The sequence below is a fragment of the Dromiciops gliroides genome, chromosome 3 (assembly GCF_019393635.1).
Source record: "Dromiciops gliroides isolate mDroGli1 chromosome 3, mDroGli1.pri, whole genome shotgun sequence".
Classification (NCBI taxonomy): domain Eukaryota; kingdom Metazoa; phylum Chordata; class Mammalia; order Microbiotheria; family Microbiotheriidae; genus Dromiciops; species Dromiciops gliroides.
Window position 1 is genome coordinate 612620889 of NC_057863.1, and position 27234 is coordinate 612648122.

At 43.0% G+C, this 27234-nt stretch overlaps 2 protein-coding genes across 2 annotated transcripts in view; one reads left to right on the plus strand and one right to left on the minus strand.

Moving 5' to 3' along the window:
- The window catches only part of ECE1 (endothelin converting enzyme 1), a 203161-nt gene that overhangs the window by 48391 nt on the left and 127536 nt on the right, over positions 1–27234 (plus strand). The gene's annotated exons all lie outside the window — the stretch shown is intronic.
- Positions 22319–23318, minus strand: LOC122746465 (L-lactate dehydrogenase A chain-like). Its single transcript, XM_043992077.1, has 2 exons — positions 23073–23318; positions 22319–22899 (listed from the first exon to the last, which is right to left on the minus strand). The coding sequence occupies exons 1-2, from the start codon at positions 23218–23220 to the stop codon at positions 22319–22321; spliced, it is 729 nt and encodes a 242-aa protein (XP_043848012.1). The 5' UTR covers positions 23221–23318.

Sequence of the window (27234 nt, forward strand, 5' to 3'; positions counted from 1 at the left end):
TCAGGTTTGAAGTCAGGAAGACCTGAGTACAAATCCAGGCTCAGACACTTACTTGATTCATGACCCTGGGCAAGTTGGTTATCTTCTGTCTGCCTCAGTTTCCTTATCTGTAAAATCGGGATAATAATGGCATCTACCTTCCAGGGCTGTTGTGGGGATCAAATGAGATAATATGTGTAAAGTGCTTTGCAAATCTTAAAGGACTTTAGTTGTTATTGTTTTTTGTTTTTTAGTGAGGCCTTTGGGGTTTAGTGAGGCCTTTGGGGTTAAGTGACTTGCCCAGGGTCACACAGCTAGTAAGTGTTAAGTGTCTCAGGCCGGATTTGAACTCAGGTCCTCCTGAATCCAGGGCCGGTGCTTTATCCACTGAACCACCTAGCCGCCCCTTCTAGTTATTATTGTTAATGAAGAATTTTGAAAGACCCAAGAGTTCTGATGAATGCAGTGGTTTGTCATGATTCCAGAAGACCTGTGATGAAGCATGATCCCCACCTCCTGGAAGAGAGATGAAGAACTAATACACAGAATAGGGCACACATTTTTGCATGTAGCCGATAAGGGAATCTGGTTGGACTATGAGAATTTGTTAAAAGGTTTTTTTGTTTTGTTTTGTTTTGTTTTTGTGAGGTGGGAGAGAGAGAAAAAAATAAATGCTTGAAAATTGGGGAAAAAATTAAATAAATGAAATGAAAGGGTTGGGTCCCTTCTACCTTCTAGATCTATGAGTTGGAAAGCAGCATAGTAAGTTGTTCATCGGACATTGAGTCAGGAAGACCCGAATTTGAATTCTGACTTACACAACCTACCAGGTCACTTTAACCTCACTCAGCCTCAGTTTCCTCTTCTATAAAATGGGGATTATAATAACACTAACTTGCAGAGTCATTGGGAGGATCAAATGGGATAAGACTGTTATTATTATTATCTTATGACCGTAAGATGTTGCTCCTGCCCCCTAGAAGCTTGTTATCTAAATTGGGGACACAGCTTTAGTATGCACAGTATCCCAGAAGTCTTGGTGCTGAATCTCCCGTCTAGCCTTCCCAGCAAGGGCTCAACCAGCCTCTGCTTGAAAAATCTCCCAGAACGTGTAACTCCTTATCTGCTGCTCTCCTTCCTATTCATGTAGACTGTTGCACTTTGGGGGAACTTTCAGTGTGTGTGATGCAATGGGTCAATAGACGTTAAGCACCTACTATGAGTCAGGCACCGTGTCAAACAATGGAGTTACAAAGAAAGGCAAAAGAATCTACCCTGCCCTCAAGGAGCTTAGAGTCTAATGGGGAGACAACATGCGATCAATTATGTATAATCAAGCTGTAGACTAGAGAAATAGGAGATAATTAACAGAGGAAAGGATCTAGGATTAAAAGGGGTTGGGAAAGGCTTGGGGTATTAGGATGGGTTCACTTTGATCCAACAGAAATTGGCCTCTTTGTATCTTCCCATCCATTTCTTCTTACTATTATCTTCTCGAATCTATTTAAGCCATGAGAAATATGACAGCCCCCTTTTTTGGGGAGGGAGTGTTTTTCTTTGGGGGAGCAATAGGAGTTAAGTGACTTGCCCGGGGTCACACAGCAAGTAAGTGTCTGGGGTCAGATTTGAACTCAGATCCTCCTGACTCCAGGGCTGGTGCTCTATCCATTACCCCACCTAGCTGCCCCTAGGCCTTCTAGATCTTGAGGATGGCTAATTCAGTCTATCTGGGTTCAAGTCTCAGCTCTTCCCCAGCTTGGACTAGAGTCATTTCCCTTTGAACCTCAGGTGCTCCATCGGTAAAACGTATGTTACTAATCTTGGAGCTCTTTACCTTGCCAGGCTGTTGTAAGGACAACATTTTATAAACTGGAAAGTTCTTACAGAATCAGGCGTCCAATGGTGCAAGCCTAGGGAAAGGTGAACAGCCTGCCCAGTCTGAGGTCATTGAGACAGGCGACACTCATTTCTCCCCTCCCAGCATCCCAGCTGTCTCTCTGGGTCACAGGGACTGAAACATGTTGCCTCACCTCAGGAGAAAAGGCTTCCTAATGGCTAATTGTGCAATTGGAAATTGGCTCCTGAAGAGAAGGCAAGTTGGCCAGAGACAGGATTGCCCAAGAGGAAGAAGAGAAGGAGGGAGGGGGTGAGAAGAGGAGGGAGAGGACAGAGGGTAGGGGGAACCACTAAATACTGCTGGCTAGGGGGTGACAGTCCCATTACTCCCAAGATCACAGAATGTCAGATCTGTGAAGGGTTTTTAGAACATAAAATGTCAGAGCTAGAAAAGACGTTAGGACATAGGGAGAGCTGGTTTTCTTTTAAATAAAAATTGTTTTCAATTAAGAAAAATATTTTCTCCCTCCCACCTTCTCTTCTATTGAAATAGAACTAAAATAGTTTCATCAATTAAATTTTAATTAATTTTGATTAATTGAATTTTAATTAATTTTAATTAATTATATTTAATTAGTTCTGATTAATTAAATTTTAGTTAATTTTAATTAATTAGATTTTAGTTTGTTTTAATTAATTAAAATTTCTTTTTCAAGTGAAAATTTTTATATTTTATTTTTTAATTACATGTAACAATAATTTTTAACATTAATTTTAAGAATTTTTGAGTTCCAAATTCTTCCCCTTCCCCTTCCCCCTCACTGAGAAGGCAGGCAAATTGATATAGATTATACTTGTGCAGTCATGTGAAACACATTTCCATATTAGTCATGTTGTGAAAGAAAACAGACCAAGAAAAATAAAGTTTTAAAAAAAGTATCCTTTGATCTGCATTCAGACTCCATTAGTTCTTTCTCTGGTGGTAGATAGCATTTTTTATCATGAGTATTTTGGAACTCTCAAGTCATTGTATTGCTGAGAAGAGCTAAGTCATTCACAGTTGATCATCATACAATGATGCCTTCACTGTGAACTTCTCGTTCTGCTCAGTTCACTCTGTATCAATTCATATAAGTCTTTCCAGGTTTCTCTGAAACCATTCCTTTCATCATTTCTTATAGCACAATAGTATTCCGTTGCATTCATACATCGTAATTTGTTCAACCATTCCCTAATTGATTAGTACCCACTTTAGCTTCCAGTTCTTTGTCACAAAAAGAGTTGCAATAAATATTTTTGTGCGTTTGGGTCCTTTTCCTCTTCTTTTTATTTCTTTATACTAGGTATGGACCTAGTAGTGGTAAGCAGACAGAATGTCAGGGTAGGGAGGGACTTAGAACACTCTCATTTTTACATATGGAAAAAACATTGAGAGAGGAAACTCAAGATCATACAAGTCAGGATTTCTAATTCCACATCCAGGGTGTTTTATTCTGGACTATACTGCCTCTCTAGGTCCCAGGGGCATGCATTAGTGGCAGAGGGCCCTGCTGCAATCTAGCTAGATTTTTTTCCACTAGAAAAATCTTCCTCCCTAGTCTGGTCCCCATCTTCCCTTTATGATGCTCAGGTTGCACGGGGCCTCCGCCTGACCATTCCATTCCGTCTGAAGAAAGGAGTCCTCTGGCCCTTTCAGTAGAAGTTCAGGTGGCCATCCAGCTCATCCATAGCTCCTGAAAGAAGCAGCTAGAGTACAAAGTTGTGGCTCTCAAGCGATCCCTTCCTTGGGGGAATCGGAGCAGTATCCTAGGCCTGGTTCTGGCCACAGCTCTATGTAACCTTGGATAAGCCATTTCTTGGGGGTGGTGCTTTTCTTTGTGTTTCCTTGTCTACGTTTCTTTGTAAAACGAAGTGATTGGCCTAAATGACCAGCTCTGGTATTCTCTTTCCAAAGTCTGGCTCTGACATCCTGTGTTCTAAGGGCTCTCCCAGCTCTGACATCCTGGGTTCTAAGGGCTCTCCCAGCTATGATATTCTGTGTTCTAAGGTCCCTCCTAACTGTTATTCTGGGTTCTAAGGCCCTCCCAGCTCTGACATCCTGTGTTCTAAGGGCTCTCCTAACTCTGTTATTCTTGGTTCTAAGGCCCTCCCAGCTCTGACATTCTATGCTCTAAGGTCCCTCTCAACTCTGATATTCTAGGTTCTAAGGGCCCTCCCAGTGCTGACATCCTATGTTCTAAGGGCCCTCCCTGCTCTCATATCCTGGGTTCTAAGGGCCCTCCCAGCTCTGACTTTTTGCCTTCTAATACTCTATGTTCTAAGGGCTCTCCTAGCTCTTTAGTTCTGTGATTCTCTGTGGATACATCTGGTCTCCTTAGGGCAAGACAGCCAAAGTCAGTCACTCTGTAACTTTTCCACACTCAGCCCCAAGTTTGGGGACTTCTCTGGGTGTTGGCTCTTGGCGCCATGGAATAAGCTTGGCATCTGGCTCTTCCAGCTCCAGCATTGGTCCCCAGCTGTCAGCCAGGGTCCCTGGCCCCAGCCTCTTCCAGCGAGGCGTTCCCTCCCCATGAAACTGCCTGCTGAGCCAAGACACCAGGCCCAGGGTGACACATGTGTTTTTAAGGGGAAATGATGGACCAGAAATCCTCATGTGGCATAGAAAGGAGAAAAAGCTGAATCCAGCCTGGGAGTTGCTAACGCCAACATTCCTTGTCATGGTGGCAGTCTCTCCTCTGGCCTCGGTAATTGTCCACTGTGGATTGGCGTGGGATGGGAAGGAAGTGGATTTCCAGCTAAGGAGTGGCTGGCCTCATTGGTGAGGTGATGGGGGAGGGAACTGCTTGGCAGGTGGGACTTTGGCAGCCCCCCTGCAGGGGGAGGAGACCAAGTGCAGCAGGTCGTCTGTGCTGGGGAGGAACACATTGTACCCAAATGGAATTTCACTTTACCAGAAGAAGAACACCAAGCACATTCCACAGACCAGATCTAGCTAAGTTGAATGGGAATGGATCTGGGACATCAGTTCATTCATTTGTTTGCCAAGCATTTATTAAGCACCTTCTGTATGCAATGCCCATTGATGGGACAAATACAACTTTTTGCCTTCAGGAAGCTCCTAGGAGAGTAAGGGGCAGTAATATAGACACTTACACATAGATACGATACTGGGCAGGGTGTGATGTATCGCACATAGTGAAAGCAGGTGGGAGTGAGGCAAATGGTGGCACAGTGGATAGGACACTGGACCTTGAGTCAGGAAGACCCTAGTTCAGATGTGGCCTCAGACACTCACTAGCTGTGTGACCCTGAGCAAGCCATGTGGTAGGTTTAAGGGTGGAGTTGTTTCTGACCTAGGCATTCAGGGAAGTGGTTCATAGAGGTGTGCTTGGAGTTGGGTTTTAAAGGACGGGCAAAGAGGGGAAGGAAGGACATGTCAGGCACAAGGAGCAACCTGAGCAAAGACAAAGAGACAGGAGTGTAGGCTATGTTGTGGTTGCAGAATAGTAGTTTGGCTTCCAGGGTGGCTGGACCTGGGAAGGGAAAAGAAAATGTATTCAGGAGAGTCCTAGAATGTCAGAGCTGGGAGAGGCCCTGGAACACAGAATATCAGAGCTGAGAGGGCCCTTAGAACACAGGATGTCAGAGCTGGGAAGGGTGCCTTAGAACAGAGATTGTCAGAGTGGGGATAGGGGGAGCTTAGAACATATGATTTCAAAGCTGTAAGGGCTCTTAGAACATATGATATCAAGCCTGGGAGGGTCCTTAGAACAGAGGTCCCTTACAACACAGAATATCAGAACAGAGAGGGACCTTGGCGTCAGTTTCCTCTGACATCTACACAAAAGATGTTTCAACTGCTTTTCCTGGGCTTCTTCTGGATCCTTTTTCAGGAGGCAACATTGTATCAAGTATATAAACATGATCAATGTCAATATAAACATGCCAATAAAAGGCAGCTTTACTAACCACAGGAAAGTTGTGGCTAAAGATGAGTCGGTGTTTGCTGAGGCTCAGCTTTAGAATCTCTGAAATGGGTACAATAATCTTCCCCAGCTCATCCCCTAGGTAAAGTCTAACAGGCTATAGAAGTGGGGGTCTAGAGGAGGGAGCTTTGGCTTGAGAGAGGTGACAGGTGCTGGTTGGGAGGAAGCTGGAGCAGAGCCACCCTCTGGACCCTCCCAAACAATTTTTTGGCTCACTTCTAACCCACGTTCGTCTCGTTTCCATTGTACTCAGCAGGCACAAAGCCAGGGCATCCTGGCGTGTGGTCCCTTTGATTGGAATCCTCTTGCTACACTGTGAGCTCCTAGAGGGGCCTCACAGACCATCTCACTTTTACATAGGGGGAAACTGCTGCCTAAAGACAGTAAGTGACTTACCCAGGGTCATACAGCTTAAGAAAATGCATTGCTGGGATTCATGCCTCAGTCTGCTGACTCCAAATCTGACTCTGAGGTGCTTTCCCATGACTGTATCCTGTTTATACTGTATACCTCCCCCCCGGAGGCTGCATAGTACAGTGGACTTCTAGAGTGCTGGGTTTGGTTTCAGAAGAACTGGGTTCAGATTCTTCCCCTGATGCTTACATCTCATGTAAGACTTTGGGCAAGTTATCTAAACTCTCCATGCCTCAGTTTCCTCATCTATAAAATGAATAGATTGTACAATATGGCCTCCAAGGGCCTTTCCATCTCAAGAACTATGAATACTCTGATCATAAGACATTTGATCTTTCTAGGCCTCAGTTTCTTCCTCTGTAAAATGTGAGCTTTGAATTGGGTGACCTGTAAGGGTGTGTGCGTGTGTATACAAATATACATATAATCTATATGATATAATTATAATACATATTTATGTGATATATAGTTACATATTATGTATACACATACACATACACATACATGCAAACACATATATATGGCAAGGTGGTACAGTGGGATAGAAACCTGGGCTTGGAGTCAGGAAGACCTGAGTTCAAATCCAGGTTCAGACACTTACTAGCTGTTTGCCTCAGTTTCCTCAACTATAAAATGGGTACAATAATAGCATCTCCCTCACAGGGTTGTGAAGATCAAATGGGATATTTGGGGGGTGTTTTCCTTTTGTTGTTGGTTTTTTTTTTGGTGGGGGTTAAGTGACTTGCCCAGGGTCACACAGCTAGTAAGTATCAAGTGTTGGAAGCTGGATTTGAACTCAGGTCCTCCTGAATTCAGGACTGGTGTTTTATCCACTTTGCCACCTAGCTTCCCCACCCACCCCAATGGGACATTTGTAAAGGGCTTAATCCAGTGCCTGGCACATCATTGTTGTTGTTCAGTTGTTTCCGTTACGTCTGACTCTTCATGACCCTCTTTGGGGTTTTCTTGGCAGAGATCCTGGGGTGGTTTTGCCATTTCCTTCTCCTGCTCATTTTACAGATGAGGACCAAGGCAACTAGGGCTAAGTGACTTGCCTAGGGTCACACAGCTAGGAAGTGTATGAGGCCAAATTCAAACTCAGGTCTTCCTGACTCCAGGCCTGGCACTCTATCCACTGCGTCAATTGGCTGCCACAGGGCTCCTAGTTGGAGCTAAGTCCACACCCCTAGTGTGCTGTCTATACAACAGGTACTTAGTGATGATAACAACAATAACAATGATATTGACAAACACTTATGTAGTCCTTAAATATTTGTCTAGTGCTTCTTTTTTTTTTTTCGGGGCAATGGGGGCCAAGTGACTTGCCCAGGGTCACACAGCTAGTAAGTGTCAAGTGTCTGGATTCAGGAACTCCTGAATCCAGGACCGGTGCTTTATCCACTGCGCCACTTAGCTGCCCCTGTCTAGTGCTTCCTACACCTCCGGGAGTTCCCCATTACGCTTCCCTGAGGGCATTCTCTCTGCATCATCACTTAATGGAGAGAGCCCTGGATTTGGAGGCAGAAGACTTGGGTTTGAATCTCGCCTCCTTCACTTCCTATATTTGTGATGGTAGAAAAGCTTGAACTTCTCAGAACCCGCTTTCTCAGTTTGAAACAAATAATCTCCAAGTTTCCTTCCAGCTTTAAATCTCTTGATCATATTAATGTCTAGAGGGTTTTTTTTAAAGGGGGATAGAGGCGACTCTGGCTGGGCCAGATTGTAAGCCGCAGGCAGGGGGTCTGCAGCTTTAAGAGGCTTTGGCCAAGAGCCCGGGAGCTGGGAGTTCCCAGACTTCTCCCAGGAGTGAAAGGCCAAGCCAGAGCTTGGGTTTGGCTGGGATGGGGATGAGGTGACCTTTGAGGGATCATTGCAGTGTTTTTTGTTATTGCCACATCAGGCCCAGTGCTCAAGCTCAGGTCCTCCCTCTGTTCTTCCTCAACCTCAACTCCAGCCCCCGCCCATATGGGAGCCTGAAGCTTCAGAGGGGAGCCACTAGTACCAAAGGGAGCCTGTACACCAGGTGTCAGATGCTCCCTCAGACCTAAACCCAGAGGATTTTAAAAGGAAGAAGAAAAACTTGGTCATTTGTCAATGATTGCGACAAGTCATATAGTCACAGAATGAAGACTTAAAGTGGGGAAGAGCTAGGTACCGTCTACTTTGTTTCTTTTGTTTCTTTTCTTTTTTTGTGGGGCAGTGAGGGTTAAGTGACTTGCCCAGGGTCATACAGCAAGTGTCAAGTATCTGAAGTCGGATTTGAACTCAGGTCCTCCTGAATCCAGGGCCAGTGCTCTATCCACTGCGCCACCTAGCTGCCCCCATGGTACCATCTACTTTGAACCTCTTTTTTTTTTTTTTTCCTGAGGAAAACTGAGTCCCAGAGACATTATAATGGGCCCATCATCTTATAAATAGTATGAGGCAGAGATTTGAATCCAGAGCCTCTGACTCTAGATCTTTTGTGCTTTCTATCTACTTCTTTGCTATGTGGTATGATGAAGGGTGATGACTTTGGGTCCAGAGGACTTGAGTTCAAATCTCAGCTCTGCCATTTATCACCTGTGTGGCCCAGAGCATCTTGCTTGTCTTCCTCTGGCCATGGTTTCTTCATCTGTAAAATGAGGGGATTGAAGTAGGTGACCTCTATAAGGCTCTCCCAGCTCTCAATCCATGATGAGACCTCTTAGGAGTATGGGATCCTGCCCAAATTTAAGGTAGCACATTTGACGGGAAGTTATGGAATCATATAGATTTATAGCCAAGAGGAAGCTAGAGATCATTTCATTCAGTCCATTTTACAGATGGGGAAACTGAGGCCTGGAGAGATGAAGCAATTGCTCCATGATGACACAGGAAGTGTCAACTCAAATGCAAGTCAACTAATACTTCTTCCATTGCTGTTGATTTTCTCTTGCTCGTTCCATCTATCTGGGAATCCAACCAGAGGCTGCTTGACTGGGAAGTGTGGGATACTCATCTGAGCTTTAAGTAATTTCCAGTGGAGGTGGGGGAGGTAAGCAGGTATGTGAAGCTGTCCAGACTTGTTTTGGTGCCTTGGCTTTCCATCCGGGGAGAGGTTTGCCTTCTTATCAGCTCTTCCCCTTGGGCTCAATGGCATATGCCTGGCAACCCACAGCATTCTTTCCCTCCTCTCAATTCATAGCACTGTATGCCCATGCTAGTGTTTCCTAACCCCAACTGTATCTTGTGGGCTGGCAAGAGAGCTCAATCCTCCAGTTGATTTTTTGCTCAAAGGAAAGATTATTTGTTCCATCACTGTGACCTGTCTCAAAGATATGTGTTGTGGTCACAAAGGAGATGATGTGAGTGTGACTTGCCCAAAAGTGTTGTGTTTGGGTTGAACTCAACCCAAGACATGATTTCTGGGAAAGCTACATCCCCTCCCTGAGACTCAGTTTCTTCATCTATAAAATGAGGGAGTTAGACTGGATGGCCTTTCTTCTTTCCAGCTCTGACATTTCTTGTTCTAAGAGCCTTCCTGGATGATGTTAAATGTGCACAATTTCTTCCAACTCTGATGTTCCTTATTCTAAGATCCTTCCCAAATGATGTTACATGTTCTCAGTCAGATGTTAGATATTCTCAGTCCCCCGCAGCTCTGACATTCTATGTTCAAGGACCCTCCCATCTCTGACGTCCTCTCTACTAAGGTCTCTCCTAGCTCTGACAAGCTATATTATTAAGATTCTTCCCTTGGTCAATGATCTGTGACTCTGTGACGACCATACACCACTCTGCCGAGTCCTCTGCCGTCACAATATGTTGTTTCTCAGTGACTTTGAAGGAGGATACAGGGAACTAAGAGAAAAGAGGGAGCAAGGGCTGGAAGAAACTAAACTCAAAAAAGGAAAAGGATATTTGGGAGGAGGAGAGGAAAGGGAAAGGAAGAGTCAGATGATTTCCTTTTTCTGTATGTAGACTTTTGGAAGTGTAAGGATATTTTTTTTTAAGTGAGGCAATTGGGGTTAAGTGACTTGCCCAGGGTCACACAGCTAGTAAGTGTTAAGTGTCTGAGGCCAGATTTGAACTCAGGTACTCCTGAATCCAGGGCCGGTGCTCTATCCACTGCGCCACCTAGCCGCCCCGTAAGGATATTTAATAGTCAAAGTTCAACTAACTGGTAACAGTGCCTTGGTATAATGTCAGTGTCTGAACTAACAGGAATATACTGGCCGCTACAAATCACTTGATACTTTTCCATTACTGGTCCTTGTGACACATCTCCTGTGGCTACTTCATAAACTTTTTTTTTTTTTAGTGAGGCAATTGGGGTTAAGTGACTTGCCCAGGGTCACACAGCTAGTAAGTGTTAAGTGTCTGAGGCCAGATTTGAACTCAGGTCCTCCTGACTCCAGGGCTGGTGCTCTATCCACTGCGCCACCTAGCTGCCCCCACTTCATAAACATTTTACATTCCTCAGTTTTCAAATGGGGAAACTGAGGCTAGCCGGTATCCTTATATATCTCATTTTCAGAGTGCATGCATGCATGCCTAGCTCTATTATAAAAAAACTGGAGGGCTAGACCCCTTAATTATCAGTTAATATTTACTCATTTACCCTCTTATTCAGCAAACATATATTTAGTACCAACTGAATCCAGTAGTAGGCCCTGGAAGAAGTACAAAGATAAATAAGACCCAAATCCTACCTTCAAAGAGGTTATACCACTATGGGAGACAAGCCATTGCTACAGACACCCTATCTTTCATATTTGGCTATTTTCATTAGTGGGGCAGCTAGGTGGTGCAGTGGATGGAGCACTGGCCCTGAAGTTGAGAGGACCTGAGTTCAAATCTCACCTCAGACACTTACTAGTTGTGTGACCCTGGGCAAGTCACTTAATCCTGGTTGCTTCAGTTTCCTCATCTGTAAAATGAGTAGGAGAAGGAAATGATAAACCACTTCAGTATCTGCCAAGAAAACCCCAAATGGGGTCACAAAGAGTAGAATATGACTGAAACTACTAAAGAACAACAACAACAAAAATATTTATATAGTACTTACTATGTTTCAGGTACTATACTAAGTACTTTACATATGTTATCTCATTTGATCCTTATATATAATGGGAGATGCTATTATTTTCCTCATTTTGCAGATGAAGAGACTGAGGGAGAGGTTAAAGGATTTGCCCAAGGTCACACAGGTAGTAAGTGTCTGAGGCCAGATTTCAACTCAGGTCTCCCTGACTCCAAGCCTGATGCTCTTTAAACTGCAGCACCCAAATTATATCTCTTGTATACTTTGCTTGCCTGTTGTCTCCCCTCTTAGACTGGGAGCTCCTTGAGGATAGGCACTGTCTTTTGCCTTTTTTTGCATCCCTAGCACTTAGCACAGTGCCTGGCTCATCATGGGCACTTAATAAATGCTTGTTGACTTGAGATGATTAAGAACTAAACCGGAATATGATCAGTGTCTAAGGCAAGCACGGACTGGCTCAGAGAGTCATGGATTGAACCCTCATTTTACTGATGAGGAAACTGAGGTGCAGACATCTTAAATGTCTGGCTTAAGATCACACACATAGTAAGTGACAGAACTACTTGGCTAGATGAAATCACATAACAAACTAATTACTTCCAAGGGTGGTATTTAAGGGAAGGAGGAGGTGGTGCTGGAACTAAGCCTTGGAGAATGGGTCAGAATATCAAGAGGTGAAAATAGGGACACCAGGGTGGGGGCATTTCAGGTTTTGGGAGTGGTATGATTAAAGATGTGTGGGAGTACAAGTGTCCGTGGGGCCTTGAACAGCGTAGTTCTGCTGGATGATAACAGTAATACTAGGTAATGCTATTGCTTTTATTCACATTCTTACTGATGAGGAAATAGTTTCAGAGAGGTCAGGCATTTTGCTTATAAAGCTTACAAAGCCAGTAACTGTTGGGGCCAGGATTCCCATCCAGATCTTATTATTGTCATTACTATTATTAACATCATAGTACGGAGGGCAGCTAGGTGGCGCAGTGGATAGAGCACCGGCCCTGGAGTCAGGAGTACCTGGGTTCAAATCCGGCCTCAGACACTTAACACTTACTAGCTGTGTGACCCTGGGCAAGTCACTTAACCCCAATTGCCTCACTAAAAAAACAAAACCAAACAAACACCACATCATAGTATATAACAATATAACATATTATAACGTATTATATATGCTATAAAATATACAGTGGAAGATGGAAAGAAACAAGCATTTATAAATCGCTTACTGTATGATGGGAGCTCTTTGCAAATATTAACTCTGATCCTCACAACCACCAGGGGATGTAGGTGCTGTCATTATCCCCATTTTACAGTTGAAGAAACTGAGGCAGACAGAGGTTAAGGGACTTGTCCAGGATCATGCATCTGCTTAGTATCTGAGGGTAAATTTGAACTCAAATCTTCTCGACTTTCGCATCAGCACTCTATCCAGTGAGCTACCTAGCCTCAGTATTTATTGCAAAGCAACAATTATTATAAGATGCTTATCAAAGTGCCTGGCACATATATAAAGTTAGCTATTATTGTTAGTATTATTATATCATATATAATAATATATTACGCATGTTGAGATTACAATCATTAATACTGATCAGTTCTATCTGAACTTTTATCAAAAAGATAACAAGATATTAGTAATTATTATTATTGTTATTTACATAGGATTTTAAGATTGGCAAAGCCCTTTTCTGACAACACTCACATAAGGTACGTAGTGCAATGATGACCGTGATGACAATGATGATGATTCCTTATTTTACAAATGGGGAAACTGAGACTAGGAGAAGTGACTTGACCATAGTTGTTCAACTAATCACTATCTGAATCAGGATTCGAATCTGGCTCTATAGACTCTAGATACTTTTTCCACTCAGCCTCTGGGGTCAGAGTCAGTTTTTTATCCCACATAGCACTGAGTGCTAGAACAATCTATTCACCAAATCCTTGTTGAGTAAACCAGTGATTCCACTGGTTGTTCAGCTGACACAAAGACATCCTGAACTAGAATCAGAATATCAGAACTGGAAGAGAGCTTGGAGGCCATGGAGCCGAACCTCCACCTGTTTAGGAGGGAATCCCCTCTACAACATTCTAGGCAAGAAGTCCTGCTGCTTCCAAGAGTAGCTCAGTCCATGTGTGGAAGGCTCTATAAGTCTTTCTGGACATCAAGACTAAATCTGTACCACCCTTCAACTTCTACCCATTGTTTTTACATCATCTCCAAAGTCACTTCCGGTGTTCAATCTGTGATACTTTTCAGTCTTTGATGCTTATGTTCTGAACAAAACACCAGACCTGGAGTCAGGAAGGCCCTGAGTTCAAATACAGCTTCAGAAACTCTTTTTTCAAAAAAATTAAATTCATTTATTTAGAATTTTCCCCAAGTTACATGTAAAAAAAAACCCCAATTTTTTCACATTGATTTTTTTTTTTTTGCAGGCATTGGGGGTTAAATGACTTGCCCAGGTTCACACAGCTAGTAAGTGTCAAGTGTCTGAGGCTGGATTTGAACTCAGGTACTCCTGACTTCAGGGCCAGTACTCTATCCATTGCGCCACCTAGCTGCCCTGGCCTCTCTTAATGTAGCTCAAGCCAGGCCTCCCTGAGCCTGGGTCTCTGCCAGAATGGCAATGAGTTTCTGTTGTTTGGAGGCTGTTTCCGGTCACTGGGGTAGCATTGGGTCCACTGCATAGTCATTTAATTAGGTGATTATCCTCCCTCCCCACCACCTTTCTGGCAGGTGCTTGGGAGAAATTAATCTATCAATTAACCTGTTTTCCTTCCCCCTCTAGAGGCAATTGCAGGATGGGGCTCATTATTTTTGTTTGCTTTTATTATGATTAACTAAAGCTGACATTGGTGTTGTGCTTTAGAGTCCACAAATTACTTTGCAGGGGGGCAAGGGAGTGATGTAGTACTGGGGTGAGGAGAGGGGAAACGGATCTGTGACTTCACAAGTCTCTGTGGGGAAACTCCTTCCAATTCAGACAGACAGACTGCTTACAAACATTAAATCATTTCATTCTCACAACCGCCCTATGAGATAGGTAGTAGGAGTGAGGAAGCCTTGGATGTGTGATGTCATTAATATAAGGGTGAGAAAATTGGTCCTAGCAAAACACTGTCATTGCCCAGGTTTGGTGGTTCAGAGAGGTTCAGTGACTTGAGCAGGGTAACACAGTATGTGTTGGGTAAGGGGAGATTTGAATCAAGGTATTCCTGGCTCTATCCATGACACGCTGTAAGCCCCAGGTTATATAGACCTTATCATCTCCATTTGATTGGTGAGGAAACTGAGCCCCAGAGAGGGGAGGTGACTTGCTCAAGGTCACATAGCTAGCAAGGGGGTGAGGCAGGATTCAAAGCCAAGCCCCTCTGATGCCCCTGTTTTTCTTTGAGAGGCAGCAAAGTATAGTGGAAAGAATGACAGTAATTCATGTTTCTAGATCTGTTTGAAACTTTTAAAGCCCACTCTTCCCAGTGACTCTGTGAGATAGGAAGTAATTATTGGGATGGCAACTAGACTTGTGATTTTATTCACATAGGGAACACCCTAGCACTGACTTAGTCACTTGACTTAGCCAGGGTCATATCGACACATATAAGTATGTACAAAATAAATAAAAGACCATTGCAGGGAATGGTACTAGTAACTTGTGGAAGAGAGGAGCAGGAAAGGCCTCCTGCCCAAAGTAACTTTTTTTTTTTTTGTGGGGCAATGAGGGTTAAGTGACTTGGCCAGGGTCACAGAGCTAGTAAGTGTCAAATGTCTGAAGCCAGATTTGAACTCAGGTTCTCCTGAATCTAGGGCTGGTGATTTATCTACTGCACCACCTAACTGCCCCCAACTGGTATGTATCAAAGTCAGGATTTGTACCTAAGTCTCCTTGGCGTTGGAGCTGGCTCTCTATCCATTACACTACATGCCCTTTCATAAGTATTAATATCCCCATTTTATATATGAGAGCTCTGGCAACTTGCCTGTGGTCATAGAACGTCAGAGACAGAGTTTGAACTTGAGTTCTCCCCATTTGGAGCCTGGTTCAACCCACAGTGCTCTTGCCACTTCCCCTCTGCTGGTTAGGAGAATAGCTTCCGCCCTGAAGGCATCCTAAATGGAACTTCCTGAGGGTGTATGTCCTGGTGACCTGCGGTCTTCCCTCCTGAGCCTTTGTTACCAGGCTGTCTATGGGGCAGGCACCATGCAAATAAGGCAAAGGCTGAACTGGTTTTAGTACCCACATTAAAATGGACTCTACACACTAAATAGCGAAGGAAGGACAGGCTACCTTTGCTGGAGTGGGGAAGCCCTGCCCGAAAAAGTCCCTCTGCGTGGGGATGTGGGGCTCCTTAGAGTTCCTAAAGCTCTCACCCACCTTCCAAAGCATCCATTGACAATGATATGTGGGTCATCAGTGGTTTCTGCTGCACTGAACTGTCCACATTCCTTTGTTGGGTCAATTCCCTGCCTGGTGACATACATGGGCAATATGGCAGGAGGAGATTTGGCAGAACAACCTGTGACCAGGATCTGAGTGCAGCTAATAACAGACACATATAAGGCTTAGCCCTGCTATTTGAATTTCCCTAATTAAATGTAAGAAGCTAGATGTCCCGTGAGCAAACACAGACTAAGCTATTTTTTTTTGTCCGAAAGAGGAAAACTCACATTCCCTCTGGACCCCAAATTTGATGAATTCAATTTGTTCTACATTCTTTCAAAACTCAGCTCAGACCCCAGGCCCCTCAGCAGCCAATCCAGGAATTCATGACCTTTTCTTTAGTGGTCTTTTGAAACCTGTGGACCCCTTCTCAGAATGTTTTTAAATGCAAAACTAAAATACTACAAAGGAAATCAGTTACATTGAAATACAGTTATCAAAGTATTTTTTTTTTAAGTTCAGGGATTCTAGGTTAAGAACCCTTGTGCTCAAGCTTTCCCTCTTAAGGTTACCTTACTTGGTGTGTATCTTGTATATACCAATCCATGTACCTGACTTCCTTTCCCCATTAGGTGAGCTTCCTGGGAATACATTGTCTTATGTTTCTCTTTATAGATACAGTAAGGGCAGCTAGGTGGCACAGTGGATAGAGCACTGGCCCTGAGGTTGGGAGGACCTAAGTTCAAATCTCACATTGGCTACTTACTAGCTGTGTCACCCTGGGCAAGTCACTTAACCACAATTGCTTTAGACATCTGGTGTCGTCTCCAGTCATCCAGTCATCTTGCCACCCTGGACCCAAATGGCTCTGGAGGAGAGAGTGAAGTTGGTGACTTTGCACAGCCCTCCCTCATTTATATCCAATTCAGATGTCATGGTCCTCTTCACGACTGAAGGACAAATAACAATTTAACCTATAGTGCCTACTAAATAGTAAGCCCAGTATATTATATTATTGAATGCTTTGCCTAGATCCCTGTCCTTGGTGCTAGGGATGAAAAAAAAGAAATGCATAGAAGTTTAGAACTACATGGGACTTTAGGGCTCTATCTTCTGGTTGAACCTTCCTGTCTTACAGATGAAATAGCTGAGAAGATCTCTGAAGGCAGGAACTGGTTTATTCCTTTATTTTTGTGTCTCCAGCACCAAGGACAGTAGCTTGTACCTAGTAGATGTATAGTATAGTGTGTGCACATATATGTATATGTATGTGTGTGTGTATATATATATATATATAGTGTGTACATATATATGTATGTGTGTGAATAGTATAGTATATGTATAGTGTGTGTGTGTGTATAGTGATGTTTAAAATCTAATGTGTGTCCTTACCTGCCCCACCCCCCCAGTTTTGGCGGGGAAACTAGTTAAGATTTACTGATAAATTCAGCAAGAGTTTAGACTTTTAAGCATTTATTGAAGAGTAAAGATAACACATGGAGCACAGTAAAGCAAGAAAAGCCTATAGCCTTTCCTCTCTCTCTGCCACCAACCTGAAGTCCCAGAATGAAAAAGAGCGATCCTCAGTGGCTTCTCCCAGAAGCCCCCTGTGAAACGGGAAACAGGGCAGTCCCCACACACACAGCTCCAAGCTAATTGGCTGGTAGCATTGATTGACTTATAGGAGGTCTACAAATAGATGTAACTTCTGGACGCCAGGCAGCTTCCAGAAACTAGTCACATGCTTTCTTTTCGGGGGAGGGGGGGCGTCGCCGCCATGGTTCTCACAATGTCTTTCTCAGCAGGGGGTGGCACCCTGATTCTCACACTCCCCCCTGTGCTTCATGAAGAAACATCGTTTCCTTACATGAAGCAATAACATTACAGATACCTATGACCAACAAAATAAAGGGAATGAAAAGAGAGAAAAGAAATTGAGCGACGCATTAACAGAGGCTAAAGGGGGCACTCCCCTTTAGCAGGTGGACATTATAAACAGTGTATACAATGGGCAAAAGAAAAAAAGGAAAATGTCCATTTAAGTCTTTGATCCGATGATTCTTGGGATGTTCTCTGGTGTGGTTGTGGAATGAAAGTCTTTCAGGTGTGGATGCTGATGATCAACTAACAAGCCTCAGCTGTAGAGTTCTGGGTGTGATTGTGAAGTCTCTCAGGTGTTTCAGATACTGGTAATCAGATGGAAAGTTTCCTACAAAATTGATCATAACACAACTTTAAATAGCTTTGTTAATAACCAAATCAAATAATGAGACTTCTCAAAAACATGTCTAAGGAAACTCAGAATCTTTTAGAGATTTTACAATTATTGTCCAGTTGTTACACATGAAACATAATAAAAACAAAAATTGAAACATTCTGTAAAACTTAATATTACTACACTCCCCCTGTGGAGATAAATTGAGAAGACAATTGTGATATTAATTTAGAAAATAATTTTTATCTTTGTTTAATCACTTTTTGCATCATCTGCCTAATTATCCTCATGCCATTATGAGAAATTAAAGGATCTAATTAACTGGCAGCAGATGTCAAGGCCAAATCCAACATTGTTTTCATCATGACACCTGAGATAATTATGGGGGTTACCATAAAAGAACAGAGAAATAAGAGAAATAAGCATTGACAAACTTCATGGCTCTACAGACAGCTGATGCAGTGTGTTGAAAGGAAACTGAGTCAGGCTTAATCAGATGCATAGGATTGAGATGTCCATGACATCAAGCACATAAGAGGGGGAATCAAAGTCAGGCATAGAATGAGATGGCATAGCTCGGCCATCCAGTGCTATGCAGGGGAAAATTATACCAAGAGAATCCAACCTTGATTTTTGCCAATGGCTGTTCTTTCGGCCTTTCCCAAGGCAGTGCACTACCTGGACTTCGTGCGTGTCTCCCCTTTTGTGACAGTTCAATGTTTGTTCTTGTATGTATTCCTCTTGTGATTGGCTGCTAGCATTGATTGACATGATTTACAGGCGGTTTATGAATAGACATAACTTCCCAATGCCAGGCAGCTTCGGGAAGCTAGTCACATGCTTCCTTTTTTGGGGGGGTTTCTCACAATGTCTTTCTCAGCAGGGGCTGGCACCCTGATTCTCACAATATAAAGTATATCCCTTCCCCAACCTGACTTTCCCCATTTAAGTTTCGATATTTCACAGGTTACCATAAGAAATTAAATGGAAATTGGGGGGGGGGAGTTTTTGCAGAAGTTGTAGACGACACTTGAAGTCCGGCAGACAGTACAGAAGAAGTTTAGAAACTCAGAAATGCATAAAATATCAACATATTTTATTTTTTAATACCATAATAATTCAGACATCTTCTCTGGTATAATGGGAAGGCCAAAAACTCTTACACAAATTTTCCAGCTCCTGAGGGGCCCTAACACCAAGGGATGTGGAAGGGTTAGCTGTAAAGGCAAATTAAATTGAACTGCTTACAGAACAGTTGGAGAGAAAAACAAAGTAATGATCAGGGAGACCTGAACCCTTCTCTTTTTTTTGTTTTTGTTTTTGTTTTTGTTTTTGCAGGCAGTGGGGGTTAAGTGACATGCCCAAGGTCACACAGCTAGTAAGTGTCAAGTGTTTGAGGCCGGATTTGAACTCAGGTACTCCTGAATCCAGGGCCGGTGCTCTATCCACTGCACCATCTAACTGCCCCCTGAACCCTTCTCTTAAAGAGCTTGAGGACGCAAAAATGTTTAAGAGAGCATCACAACACAACACCTGGTGACATATAACGTAACATAATGTGGGTTGATGCAAGACCTCTGGACCAGGTTCCTTCATCTGAAAAAGATTCAACTAGATGGGCTCTCTAGTCTGTTTTTTAGCACTTTGGCCATGATTCTTTGAGAGGCACCATGGCATAGTGAACTAGGCATTGGACTTGGAGTTAAGAAGACCCGAGTTCAAATTTTGCCTTGGACACTTACTAGCTATGTGACCTTGAGCAAGTCATTTAACCTATTTGCCTAAGTTTCCTCAACTATAAAATGAGGAGTGGGTGGACTCAATGGCCTCTAAGAGCCCTTTTAGCTCTAGAACTGTTAGCCTATAATCTTAAAACAATCTGTGACCTAACCTCTGTTCTAAGGTACTTTGCAGCTGTTGTATTCTGTGAATGGGAGAAAAACTGTTCTAGCTCTGACATCCTGGGCTCTGAGGGCCCTCCCACCTCTGACCTTTTGCGTTCTCAGGGCTCCCTCAGCTCTGATATCCTGTGTTCTTGGGCCCTTCCAGCTACAACATTCTCTATTCTAGAGCCCCTTCAGCTCCAACATTCCATGTTCCAAGGTACCTCCCAGTTCTGATATTCAGTGTTCTAAGGGCCCTCCCAGCTTTGACATTCTCTGCTCTAAGGGCCCTCCCGGCTCCGACATTCTGCCCTCTAAGATCCATTCCATCTCTAACATTTTTATGTTCTAAGCCCCTTTAAGCTCTGACATGCTATGTTGTGTGGCACATTTCTACTTGGATGCTGGGAATTTCAAGGAGGGAGAGAACAATATAAGACAATATGAACAAATATCCAAATACTATAAGAATAGAGGGTCTTGGGAGGGATTCTAGAGCTAGAATGAGAGGGGAAGAGTGGGTTTATCCCAGCCACTGCTGGCTACCAGCCAGGGTGGTTTATCTCTTCCTTGCCATTTCCTTCTCTTGTAAAAGTGACACCCACGCTCTGGGCATGGGCTCACTGGCATTGAGCAAGGCTAGCCTTTTCAGGACTTCAAAAGCACATGTTGATTTTTCCAAGCTTTCTGTCTGCTAGAGGCTAAGGGCTGTGGTCTGCGGTGGATAAGACCTTCCCCTTTCTACTGTGCTGGGACATGCTAAAGTACTCTGTGCTGCACTAGGCACTGGGGGACCCAGTCCCTGTTCTCAGGGAACCCACAATCTGGTTTGGAAAATAACACTGGGAAAATGGGTGGAGGTCTGACCTAGGACTTTAGTCATGGTAGGGAGCTCTCAGTATGGAAACGCCTTTCACCAAAGCAGACCAGTAATGCTTCAGTAATTTATAAACCTAGAGGGGAGCTTGCGTTTTAGTTGGAGAGGCCTCATATGGAAGACAGAATGTTTGTACCAGAGCTGGATAGAATCTTGGGGACCCTCTAGACCTTAGCTTCTTTTTTAATTTTTAATTTTTTTTTACATTTAACATTAAACATTTTTATTTTCAAAGTATAAAGACAGTATTCAACCAATTTCAATTGAACAATGAGGCTAGAACCTTGACTGCAGAGAGTTCAAAAACGTGAGAGGAAACAAGCCTTTAAACTGTAGTGCTTTCCCTCCATTGATTAACTCCTATTTATCCTGTATATGGCTTACTTTTTATATATTTGTTTTCATATTATCTCCTCTATTAGATCATAAACTCCTCTAGGCAGTGACTATCTTTTTCCTTTTTTTGTATCCCCAGTGCTTAATGCAATGACTGGCAAACAGGAGGTAATTTAATAAATTAGACCCTAGCTTCTTGATTTCTTTGTCTGAAAACTACCTGTTCATATCCTTTGACCATTTCTCAATTGGGGAATGATTTATATTCTTTTTTATTTTTATTCTTATAAATTTGATTTAGTTCCCTATATATTTTAGAAAAGAGGCCTTTATCAGAAACACTGTCTGTAAAATTTGTTTCCCAGCTTTCTGCTTTCCTTTTAATTTTGGCTGCATTGCTTCTGTTTGTACAAAACCTTTTTAATTTAATGTAACCAGTATTCTCTATCTATTGATTGTTTGGTCATAAATTATTCTCCTCTCCATAGATCTAAGAGATAAACTATTCCTTCCTCTCCCAATTAACCTATGGTATTACCCTTTATGTCTAAATCATATACCCATTTTGACCTTATTTTAGTATACAGTGATGTTGTTCTATGCCTAGTTTCTGCCATACTATCTTCCAGTTTTCCCAGCAGTTTTTGTCAAATACTGAGTTCCAATTCCAGAAGCTGGAGTCTTTGGGTTTATCAAACAGAAGATTACTATAGTCATTTATTACTGTATCTCCTGTACCTAACATATTCCATTGATCCTCCACTCTATTCCTTAGCTAGTACCAAATAGTCTTTTTGTTTTGTTTTATTTTGTTTAATCACTTATTTGTTGTTTATTCAGTATTAGGGTTAGTATGACACTTGAAGAATCGGTTGCACCTTTGTACATAGATTTTTTTATATAATATGGAAATTTACAAATATATATATATATATATATATATGTAGACAAAATCAGGTCCTCTGGAAGAGTGATACATGGGGCCATGCTGGAGAGCCCTAATGGAGGGGAGCACAAAGGTAATCAATGCATCCAAGTTTTACTACTGTATGGTGTTTCGTGCCCAGGAATATTGTCTTCTGGACCTACTAGAACCTATAGCACCTACAAGACAGGCAGTCATATACCTGGGGAGTGGGGTTGCGGGGCCAGTGTTGGCTCTGCTTAACCACAACTACTTCAAGACTGTACGTATCCAGCATCACTAGGCAAACAGGGTTTAACAAGTAGCCACACTGTATTATTCCCCCATTTCTAAGTTTAGGAAGAGTATGTTCATAGGTTTTATATTTCTGGCATCACTAATCAGAAGAAAGATTTGACCTACATGAAAAGCGCATCATACCTAATCCCTTAACCAGTGTCATGTTCTCTAGACAATAAAGTGGCAGCACATTAAAAGACTTTAAAATTGCAGCTCCTTCTGGATTCCCCAAAGAGTATCTGCACTCTTCTTTAAACGGGGCTCCTCAACTGGATTCAGGGTTACCTTCACCACATCTGAAATGCCATTCTGCCCCAAGACACAGGGGACACTAAGGAAGACGTCTTCATTAATGCCATATAGGCCCTTAATCATGGTGGAAATTGGATGCACTCTCCTAAGATTCTTCATAATGCTTTCTGCCAGATCTGCCACAGACAATCCAATGGCCCAGGAAGTATAGCCCTTCGGCTTGATCACCTCATAAGCACTTTCAGCCACCTGTTTATGAACTTCTTTCCAATTCTCTGAATCAGCATCAGTTCCCAAAGCAGGATAAAGATTCTTCAGAGACACACCAGCAACATTCACACCACTCCATACAGGAACACTTGAGTCTCCATGTTCCCCAAGGACCCATCCATGACAACTTGAAGAATGGACACCAAGTCTCTCCCCCATTAGGTAATGGAAACGGGCAGAATCCAGATTGCAACCACTTCCAATAACACGGTTTTTAGGAAAGCCACTTAGTTTCCAGGCCACATATGTCAAAATATCTATTGGATTGGAAACAATAAGCAGCATGCAATTAGGGCTGTATTTAACAATATTGGGAATGATACATTTAAAGATATTTACATTATGCTGGACCAAATTAAGACGACTTTTTCCCTCCTGTTGATGTGCCCAGCAGTAACGACAACCAGCTTTGAGTTTGCAGTCACACTGTAGTCTTTGCCAGAAACAATCTTTGGTGTTTTGAGGAAAAGGCTGCCATGTTGGAGATCTATCATCTCTCCCTTTACTTTGTCTTCTATGACATCAACTAGGGCAAGTTCATCAGCCAAATCCTTCATTAAGACACTGATGGCACATGCCATGCCAACTGCACCAACCCCAACAACAGTAATCTTGTTTTGGGGAACCTGGTCTTCCTTTAGGACATTCAGAATCAGCTGATCCTTGACAGTAGTTGCCATTTGGGGAGAAATCTAGGTTGCTGGTCAGGCTGTGAGGAGTTCTGAGTTAGATGTGAGACTGCTGCTCCCAGACTTGTGCCCCAAATAGTCTTGATGACTGCCGCTATATAATATAGCTTCAGATTTGGTACAACTAGCCCACATTCCTGTGCATTTTTTTCATTAGTTCCCTTGATATTCTTGGCCTAGGTGAATTTTGTTATTATTTTTTCTAGCTCTATAAGAAAATTTTAGGTATTCTGATTGGTATGGCACTGAATAAGTAAATTAATTGAGATATAATTGTCATTTTTATTATATTAGCATGGCCTATCCATGAGCAATTGCTTTTTTCTAATTATTTAGATATGATTTTATTTCTGTGAAAAGTGTTTTGTAATTGTGTTCATAGAGTTCCTGGCTTTGTCTTGGCATAGACCCTAGCTTCTTCTTTTTTTTTTTTTTAGTGAGGCAGTTGGGATTAAGTGACTTGCCCAGGGTCACACAGCTAGTAAGTGTTAAGTGTCTGAGGCCGGATTTGAACTCAGGTCCTCCTGACTCCAGGGCCGGTGCTCTATCCACTGTGCTACCTAGCTGCCCCTGACCCTAGCTTCTTAAACTGTGGGTCATGACCTCATATGGGGTCACGTAACTGCATGTGGGGGTTGCAGAAAAATTTGGCAACAGTAAAAGGTTATGTGTACCTATTTTATATACCTATATACTTGCAGTTGTGTAAAAATTTTGGGGAAAAGGGGTCTCTAGTGGAAAAAGTTTAAGAAGCCCTGATCTAGTTCAACCTCTTTGTTTTACAGAAGAGGAAACTGAGGATCATGGAAGTTAAATTTATTACCCAAGGTCCTACAGGTAGAAAGGATGGGGATTGGGAATATACCTGTGATGTCACTGATATAGGAACTCCCAGGGGAGGAAATAGCTCATGTTTCTAAAGCATTTAAAGGTCTTCAGAGTGCTCTGTGTGTGTGTGTGTGTGTGTGTGTGTGTCTGTGTCTGTGTGTCTGTCTGTCTCTATCTTTCTGTGTCTCTGTCTCAGTTTCTCTCTAAATGTATGTATATAGGGCAGTTAAGTGGCACAATGAACAGCGTACTGATCCTGGAGTCAGGAAGACTCATCTTTGTGAGTTCCAGTCTGGCCTCAAAAATTTACTAGCTGTGTGACCCTGGGCAAGTCTCTTCACCCTGTTTGCCTCAGTTTCTTCATCTATAAATGAGCTGGAGAAGGAAATGGCAAACCACCCGAGTAGTGTCTTTGCCAAGAAAACTCCAAACTGGCTCAGGAAGAGTCAGACATGACTGAAATCGACTGTACAACAAATCTATTTATATATAAAACGAGCATTTATAAAGAACCTACTATATGCAAAGTACTTTACAAATATTATTTCATTTGATCCTCATAATAACTTTGGAAGGTAGGAGCTATTATTATACCAATTTACAGATGAGGAAATTGAGGCAAGCAAAAGTTAAATGACTTGTCCAAGGTCACACAGTAAATATCTTAGGCTGGATTTGAACTCTTGTCTTTTTGAGACAAAGTCCAGTACCCTATCTACTATGTCATGATTTTTCTCGTGTTGCTAGGTATCAGAGCTGCTTGCTACTACTGTGACCTCAGACAAATGGACCTTAGTTACTCCATCTGTAAAATGGTTTGGGTTAAATTACCTTTTCAATTCCTTATCATTCCAATTCTACGGTCATCTAATTCTAAGTTGTTTCTCCTATCTGAGCTTCAGTTTTCTTATCTGTAAAATAAAGGAGTTGAACTAGATTATCTTTGAGGTCCTTTCTAGCTCCTTCCAGTATCCTGGTATGATCCCAAGTGGGTGGTGCAGACAGTAAAGGCGATAGGAGGTCAAAAGACAGAAAATTCATAGAAGAGATGAGACCTAGGCTTGACATGCAAGAATGGGTGTGATTTAGATAGGAAGAGGGAAAGGAAGGCTACATTTGTCTGACACCTGTGGAGTTTGCCAAAGTGCATCTCATCAATGACTATTTTGTTTTTGGTTTTGTTTGTTTTGGTTTGGTTTTTGGTTTGTTGTTTTTTTTGCAGGGCAATGGGGGTTAAGTGACTTGCCCAGGGTCACACAGCTAGTAAGTGTCAAGTGTCTGAGGCTGGATTTGAACTCAGGTACTCCTGAATCCAGGGCCAGTGCTTTATCCACTGTGTCACCTAGCCGCCCTATCAATGACTATTGTGGTTTGGAGTGGGAGAAAACCTGTCTGCTAGTACCTGCTGATCACCTGGGTGACCTTACAAGTCACTTTTGCTCTTGAGACCCAAGTTTCCTCAAATGCAAAAGGAGGGAACTGGATTCTATGATCCCTATATTTCCTCTTACCTATGACATTTTGTGTTCTGAGACCCTCCCAGCTCTGACATTCTGTGTTCTAAGGTCCTTTATGGTACCAATCTATACTCCAAGACCCATCCCAGTTCTGAGATTTTATGTTCTAACATTTCCTTCCAGCTGTGATAGTCTGTGTTCGAAGATCTCTCTCACCTCTCATAGTCTCTGTTCTGAGCTCTTAGCTCTGATATTCTGTGTTCTAAGATCCTTCCCATTCCTGACATTTTTAAAGCCCTTTTCAGCTGTGACATTCCATGATGTCTTCATTAATAAAGGTAAACCCTAGGACCCACATTCACCTTGTTCTCACTCCCCAGAGGCTCAGCCAGCCAAAACATCCCTAACTGTAACATGTCTTCCTGTGACCTGGCTGTTGCTGACTCACTGTTTATCAGCCTTCCCTCTTGGGTGTGCTCCTAGTGTGGGCTGAGGCCAGGTGTTGGAAGTACCAGTGGAAGGCCTGAGTTGGGAAGAAATCGTGATGGTTCAGCAATCTCTGGCTGAAATGTTTAAAAGAGGAGGGAGGAGAAATGGGAGGGGCTGGGGGACAGAAGGGTACAGGGTCACTGACTGTTTTGGAAGTTCTTGACTGCAATTGACCTTTGGGAAAAAAATAGGGGTGTGAGGAGGAGGGGGATGGACTGAGATCAAAAGCTGATCCTGCCCAGCAGTGTAGGCTCTGGAGAAAGGAGTTGCTGACCACAGGGGAAAAATCCAGCTTTTGCCCCCATAGGCAGCAGCTCTGAACCTGTTTCAGGAAGATAATAGCAGATATACAAATACTAGCTCTGTTGGGGAGGTAAGCCAGCCAACCCAGGCAGAGGAGCCTTTCCTTTGGTGTGGACAGAGTCTGGCTGCTAGGTCCCCTGCAAGCAGCAGGCCCCAAGCTCCCCCCAGAAACAGAGGGCCAGCCGCTTAGTATAGTCAGGCTGGCTCTGAGTCCTTAGAGCTGCTCTAAGCTTGTTTCTGTTTTGATATTTGGCCCATCCATTGGCTTATCCACACATTACCCATCCCTGCCAGCACACAAAACTGTCCCCTCTCTCTAAACTCCTAGAGCAGAGTGTTAGAACATAGAATATTAGAGCCTAAAGTGTGTGTGTGTGTGTGTGTGTGTGTGTGTGTGTACACACAAGAACATGTGGGGAGGGCTTGGGTGGAGAAGGGAATAAGCATTTATTAAATGCCTACTATGTGCCAGATACTATGCTAAGGGCTTTACAAATATTGTTTCATTTGGTCCTCACAATAACCTTGTGAGGTAGGTGCTTTTTTCATCCCCACTTTACAGTTCCAGAAACTGAGGCAGATAGAGGTTAAATGACTTGCCCAGGGTCACACAGCTAGGAAGTATCAAAGGTCCTCCTGAGTCTCTAGGCCCAACTGAGGCAGATAGAGGTTAAATGACTTGCCCAGGGTCACACAGCTAGGAAGTATCAAAGGTCCTCCTGAGTCTCTAGGCCCAGCACTCTTATCTACTGTTCTACCTAGCTTCCCCAAAGGTCCTTAGAACATAGAATGTCATACCCAGAAGGGTCCTTAGAACATTTATTAAGTG

Coding starts and splice junctions, on each gene's coding strand:
- LOC122746465 (XM_043992077.1), bottom strand. CDS start 23,220: ATGGCATGTGCCATCAGTGTCTTAATGAAGGATTTGGCTGATGAACTT. Junction 22,900..23,072: donor AAAGATTGTTTCTGGCAAAG/ACTACAGTGTGA, acceptor TTTCCAATCCAA/TAGATATTTTGACATATGTG.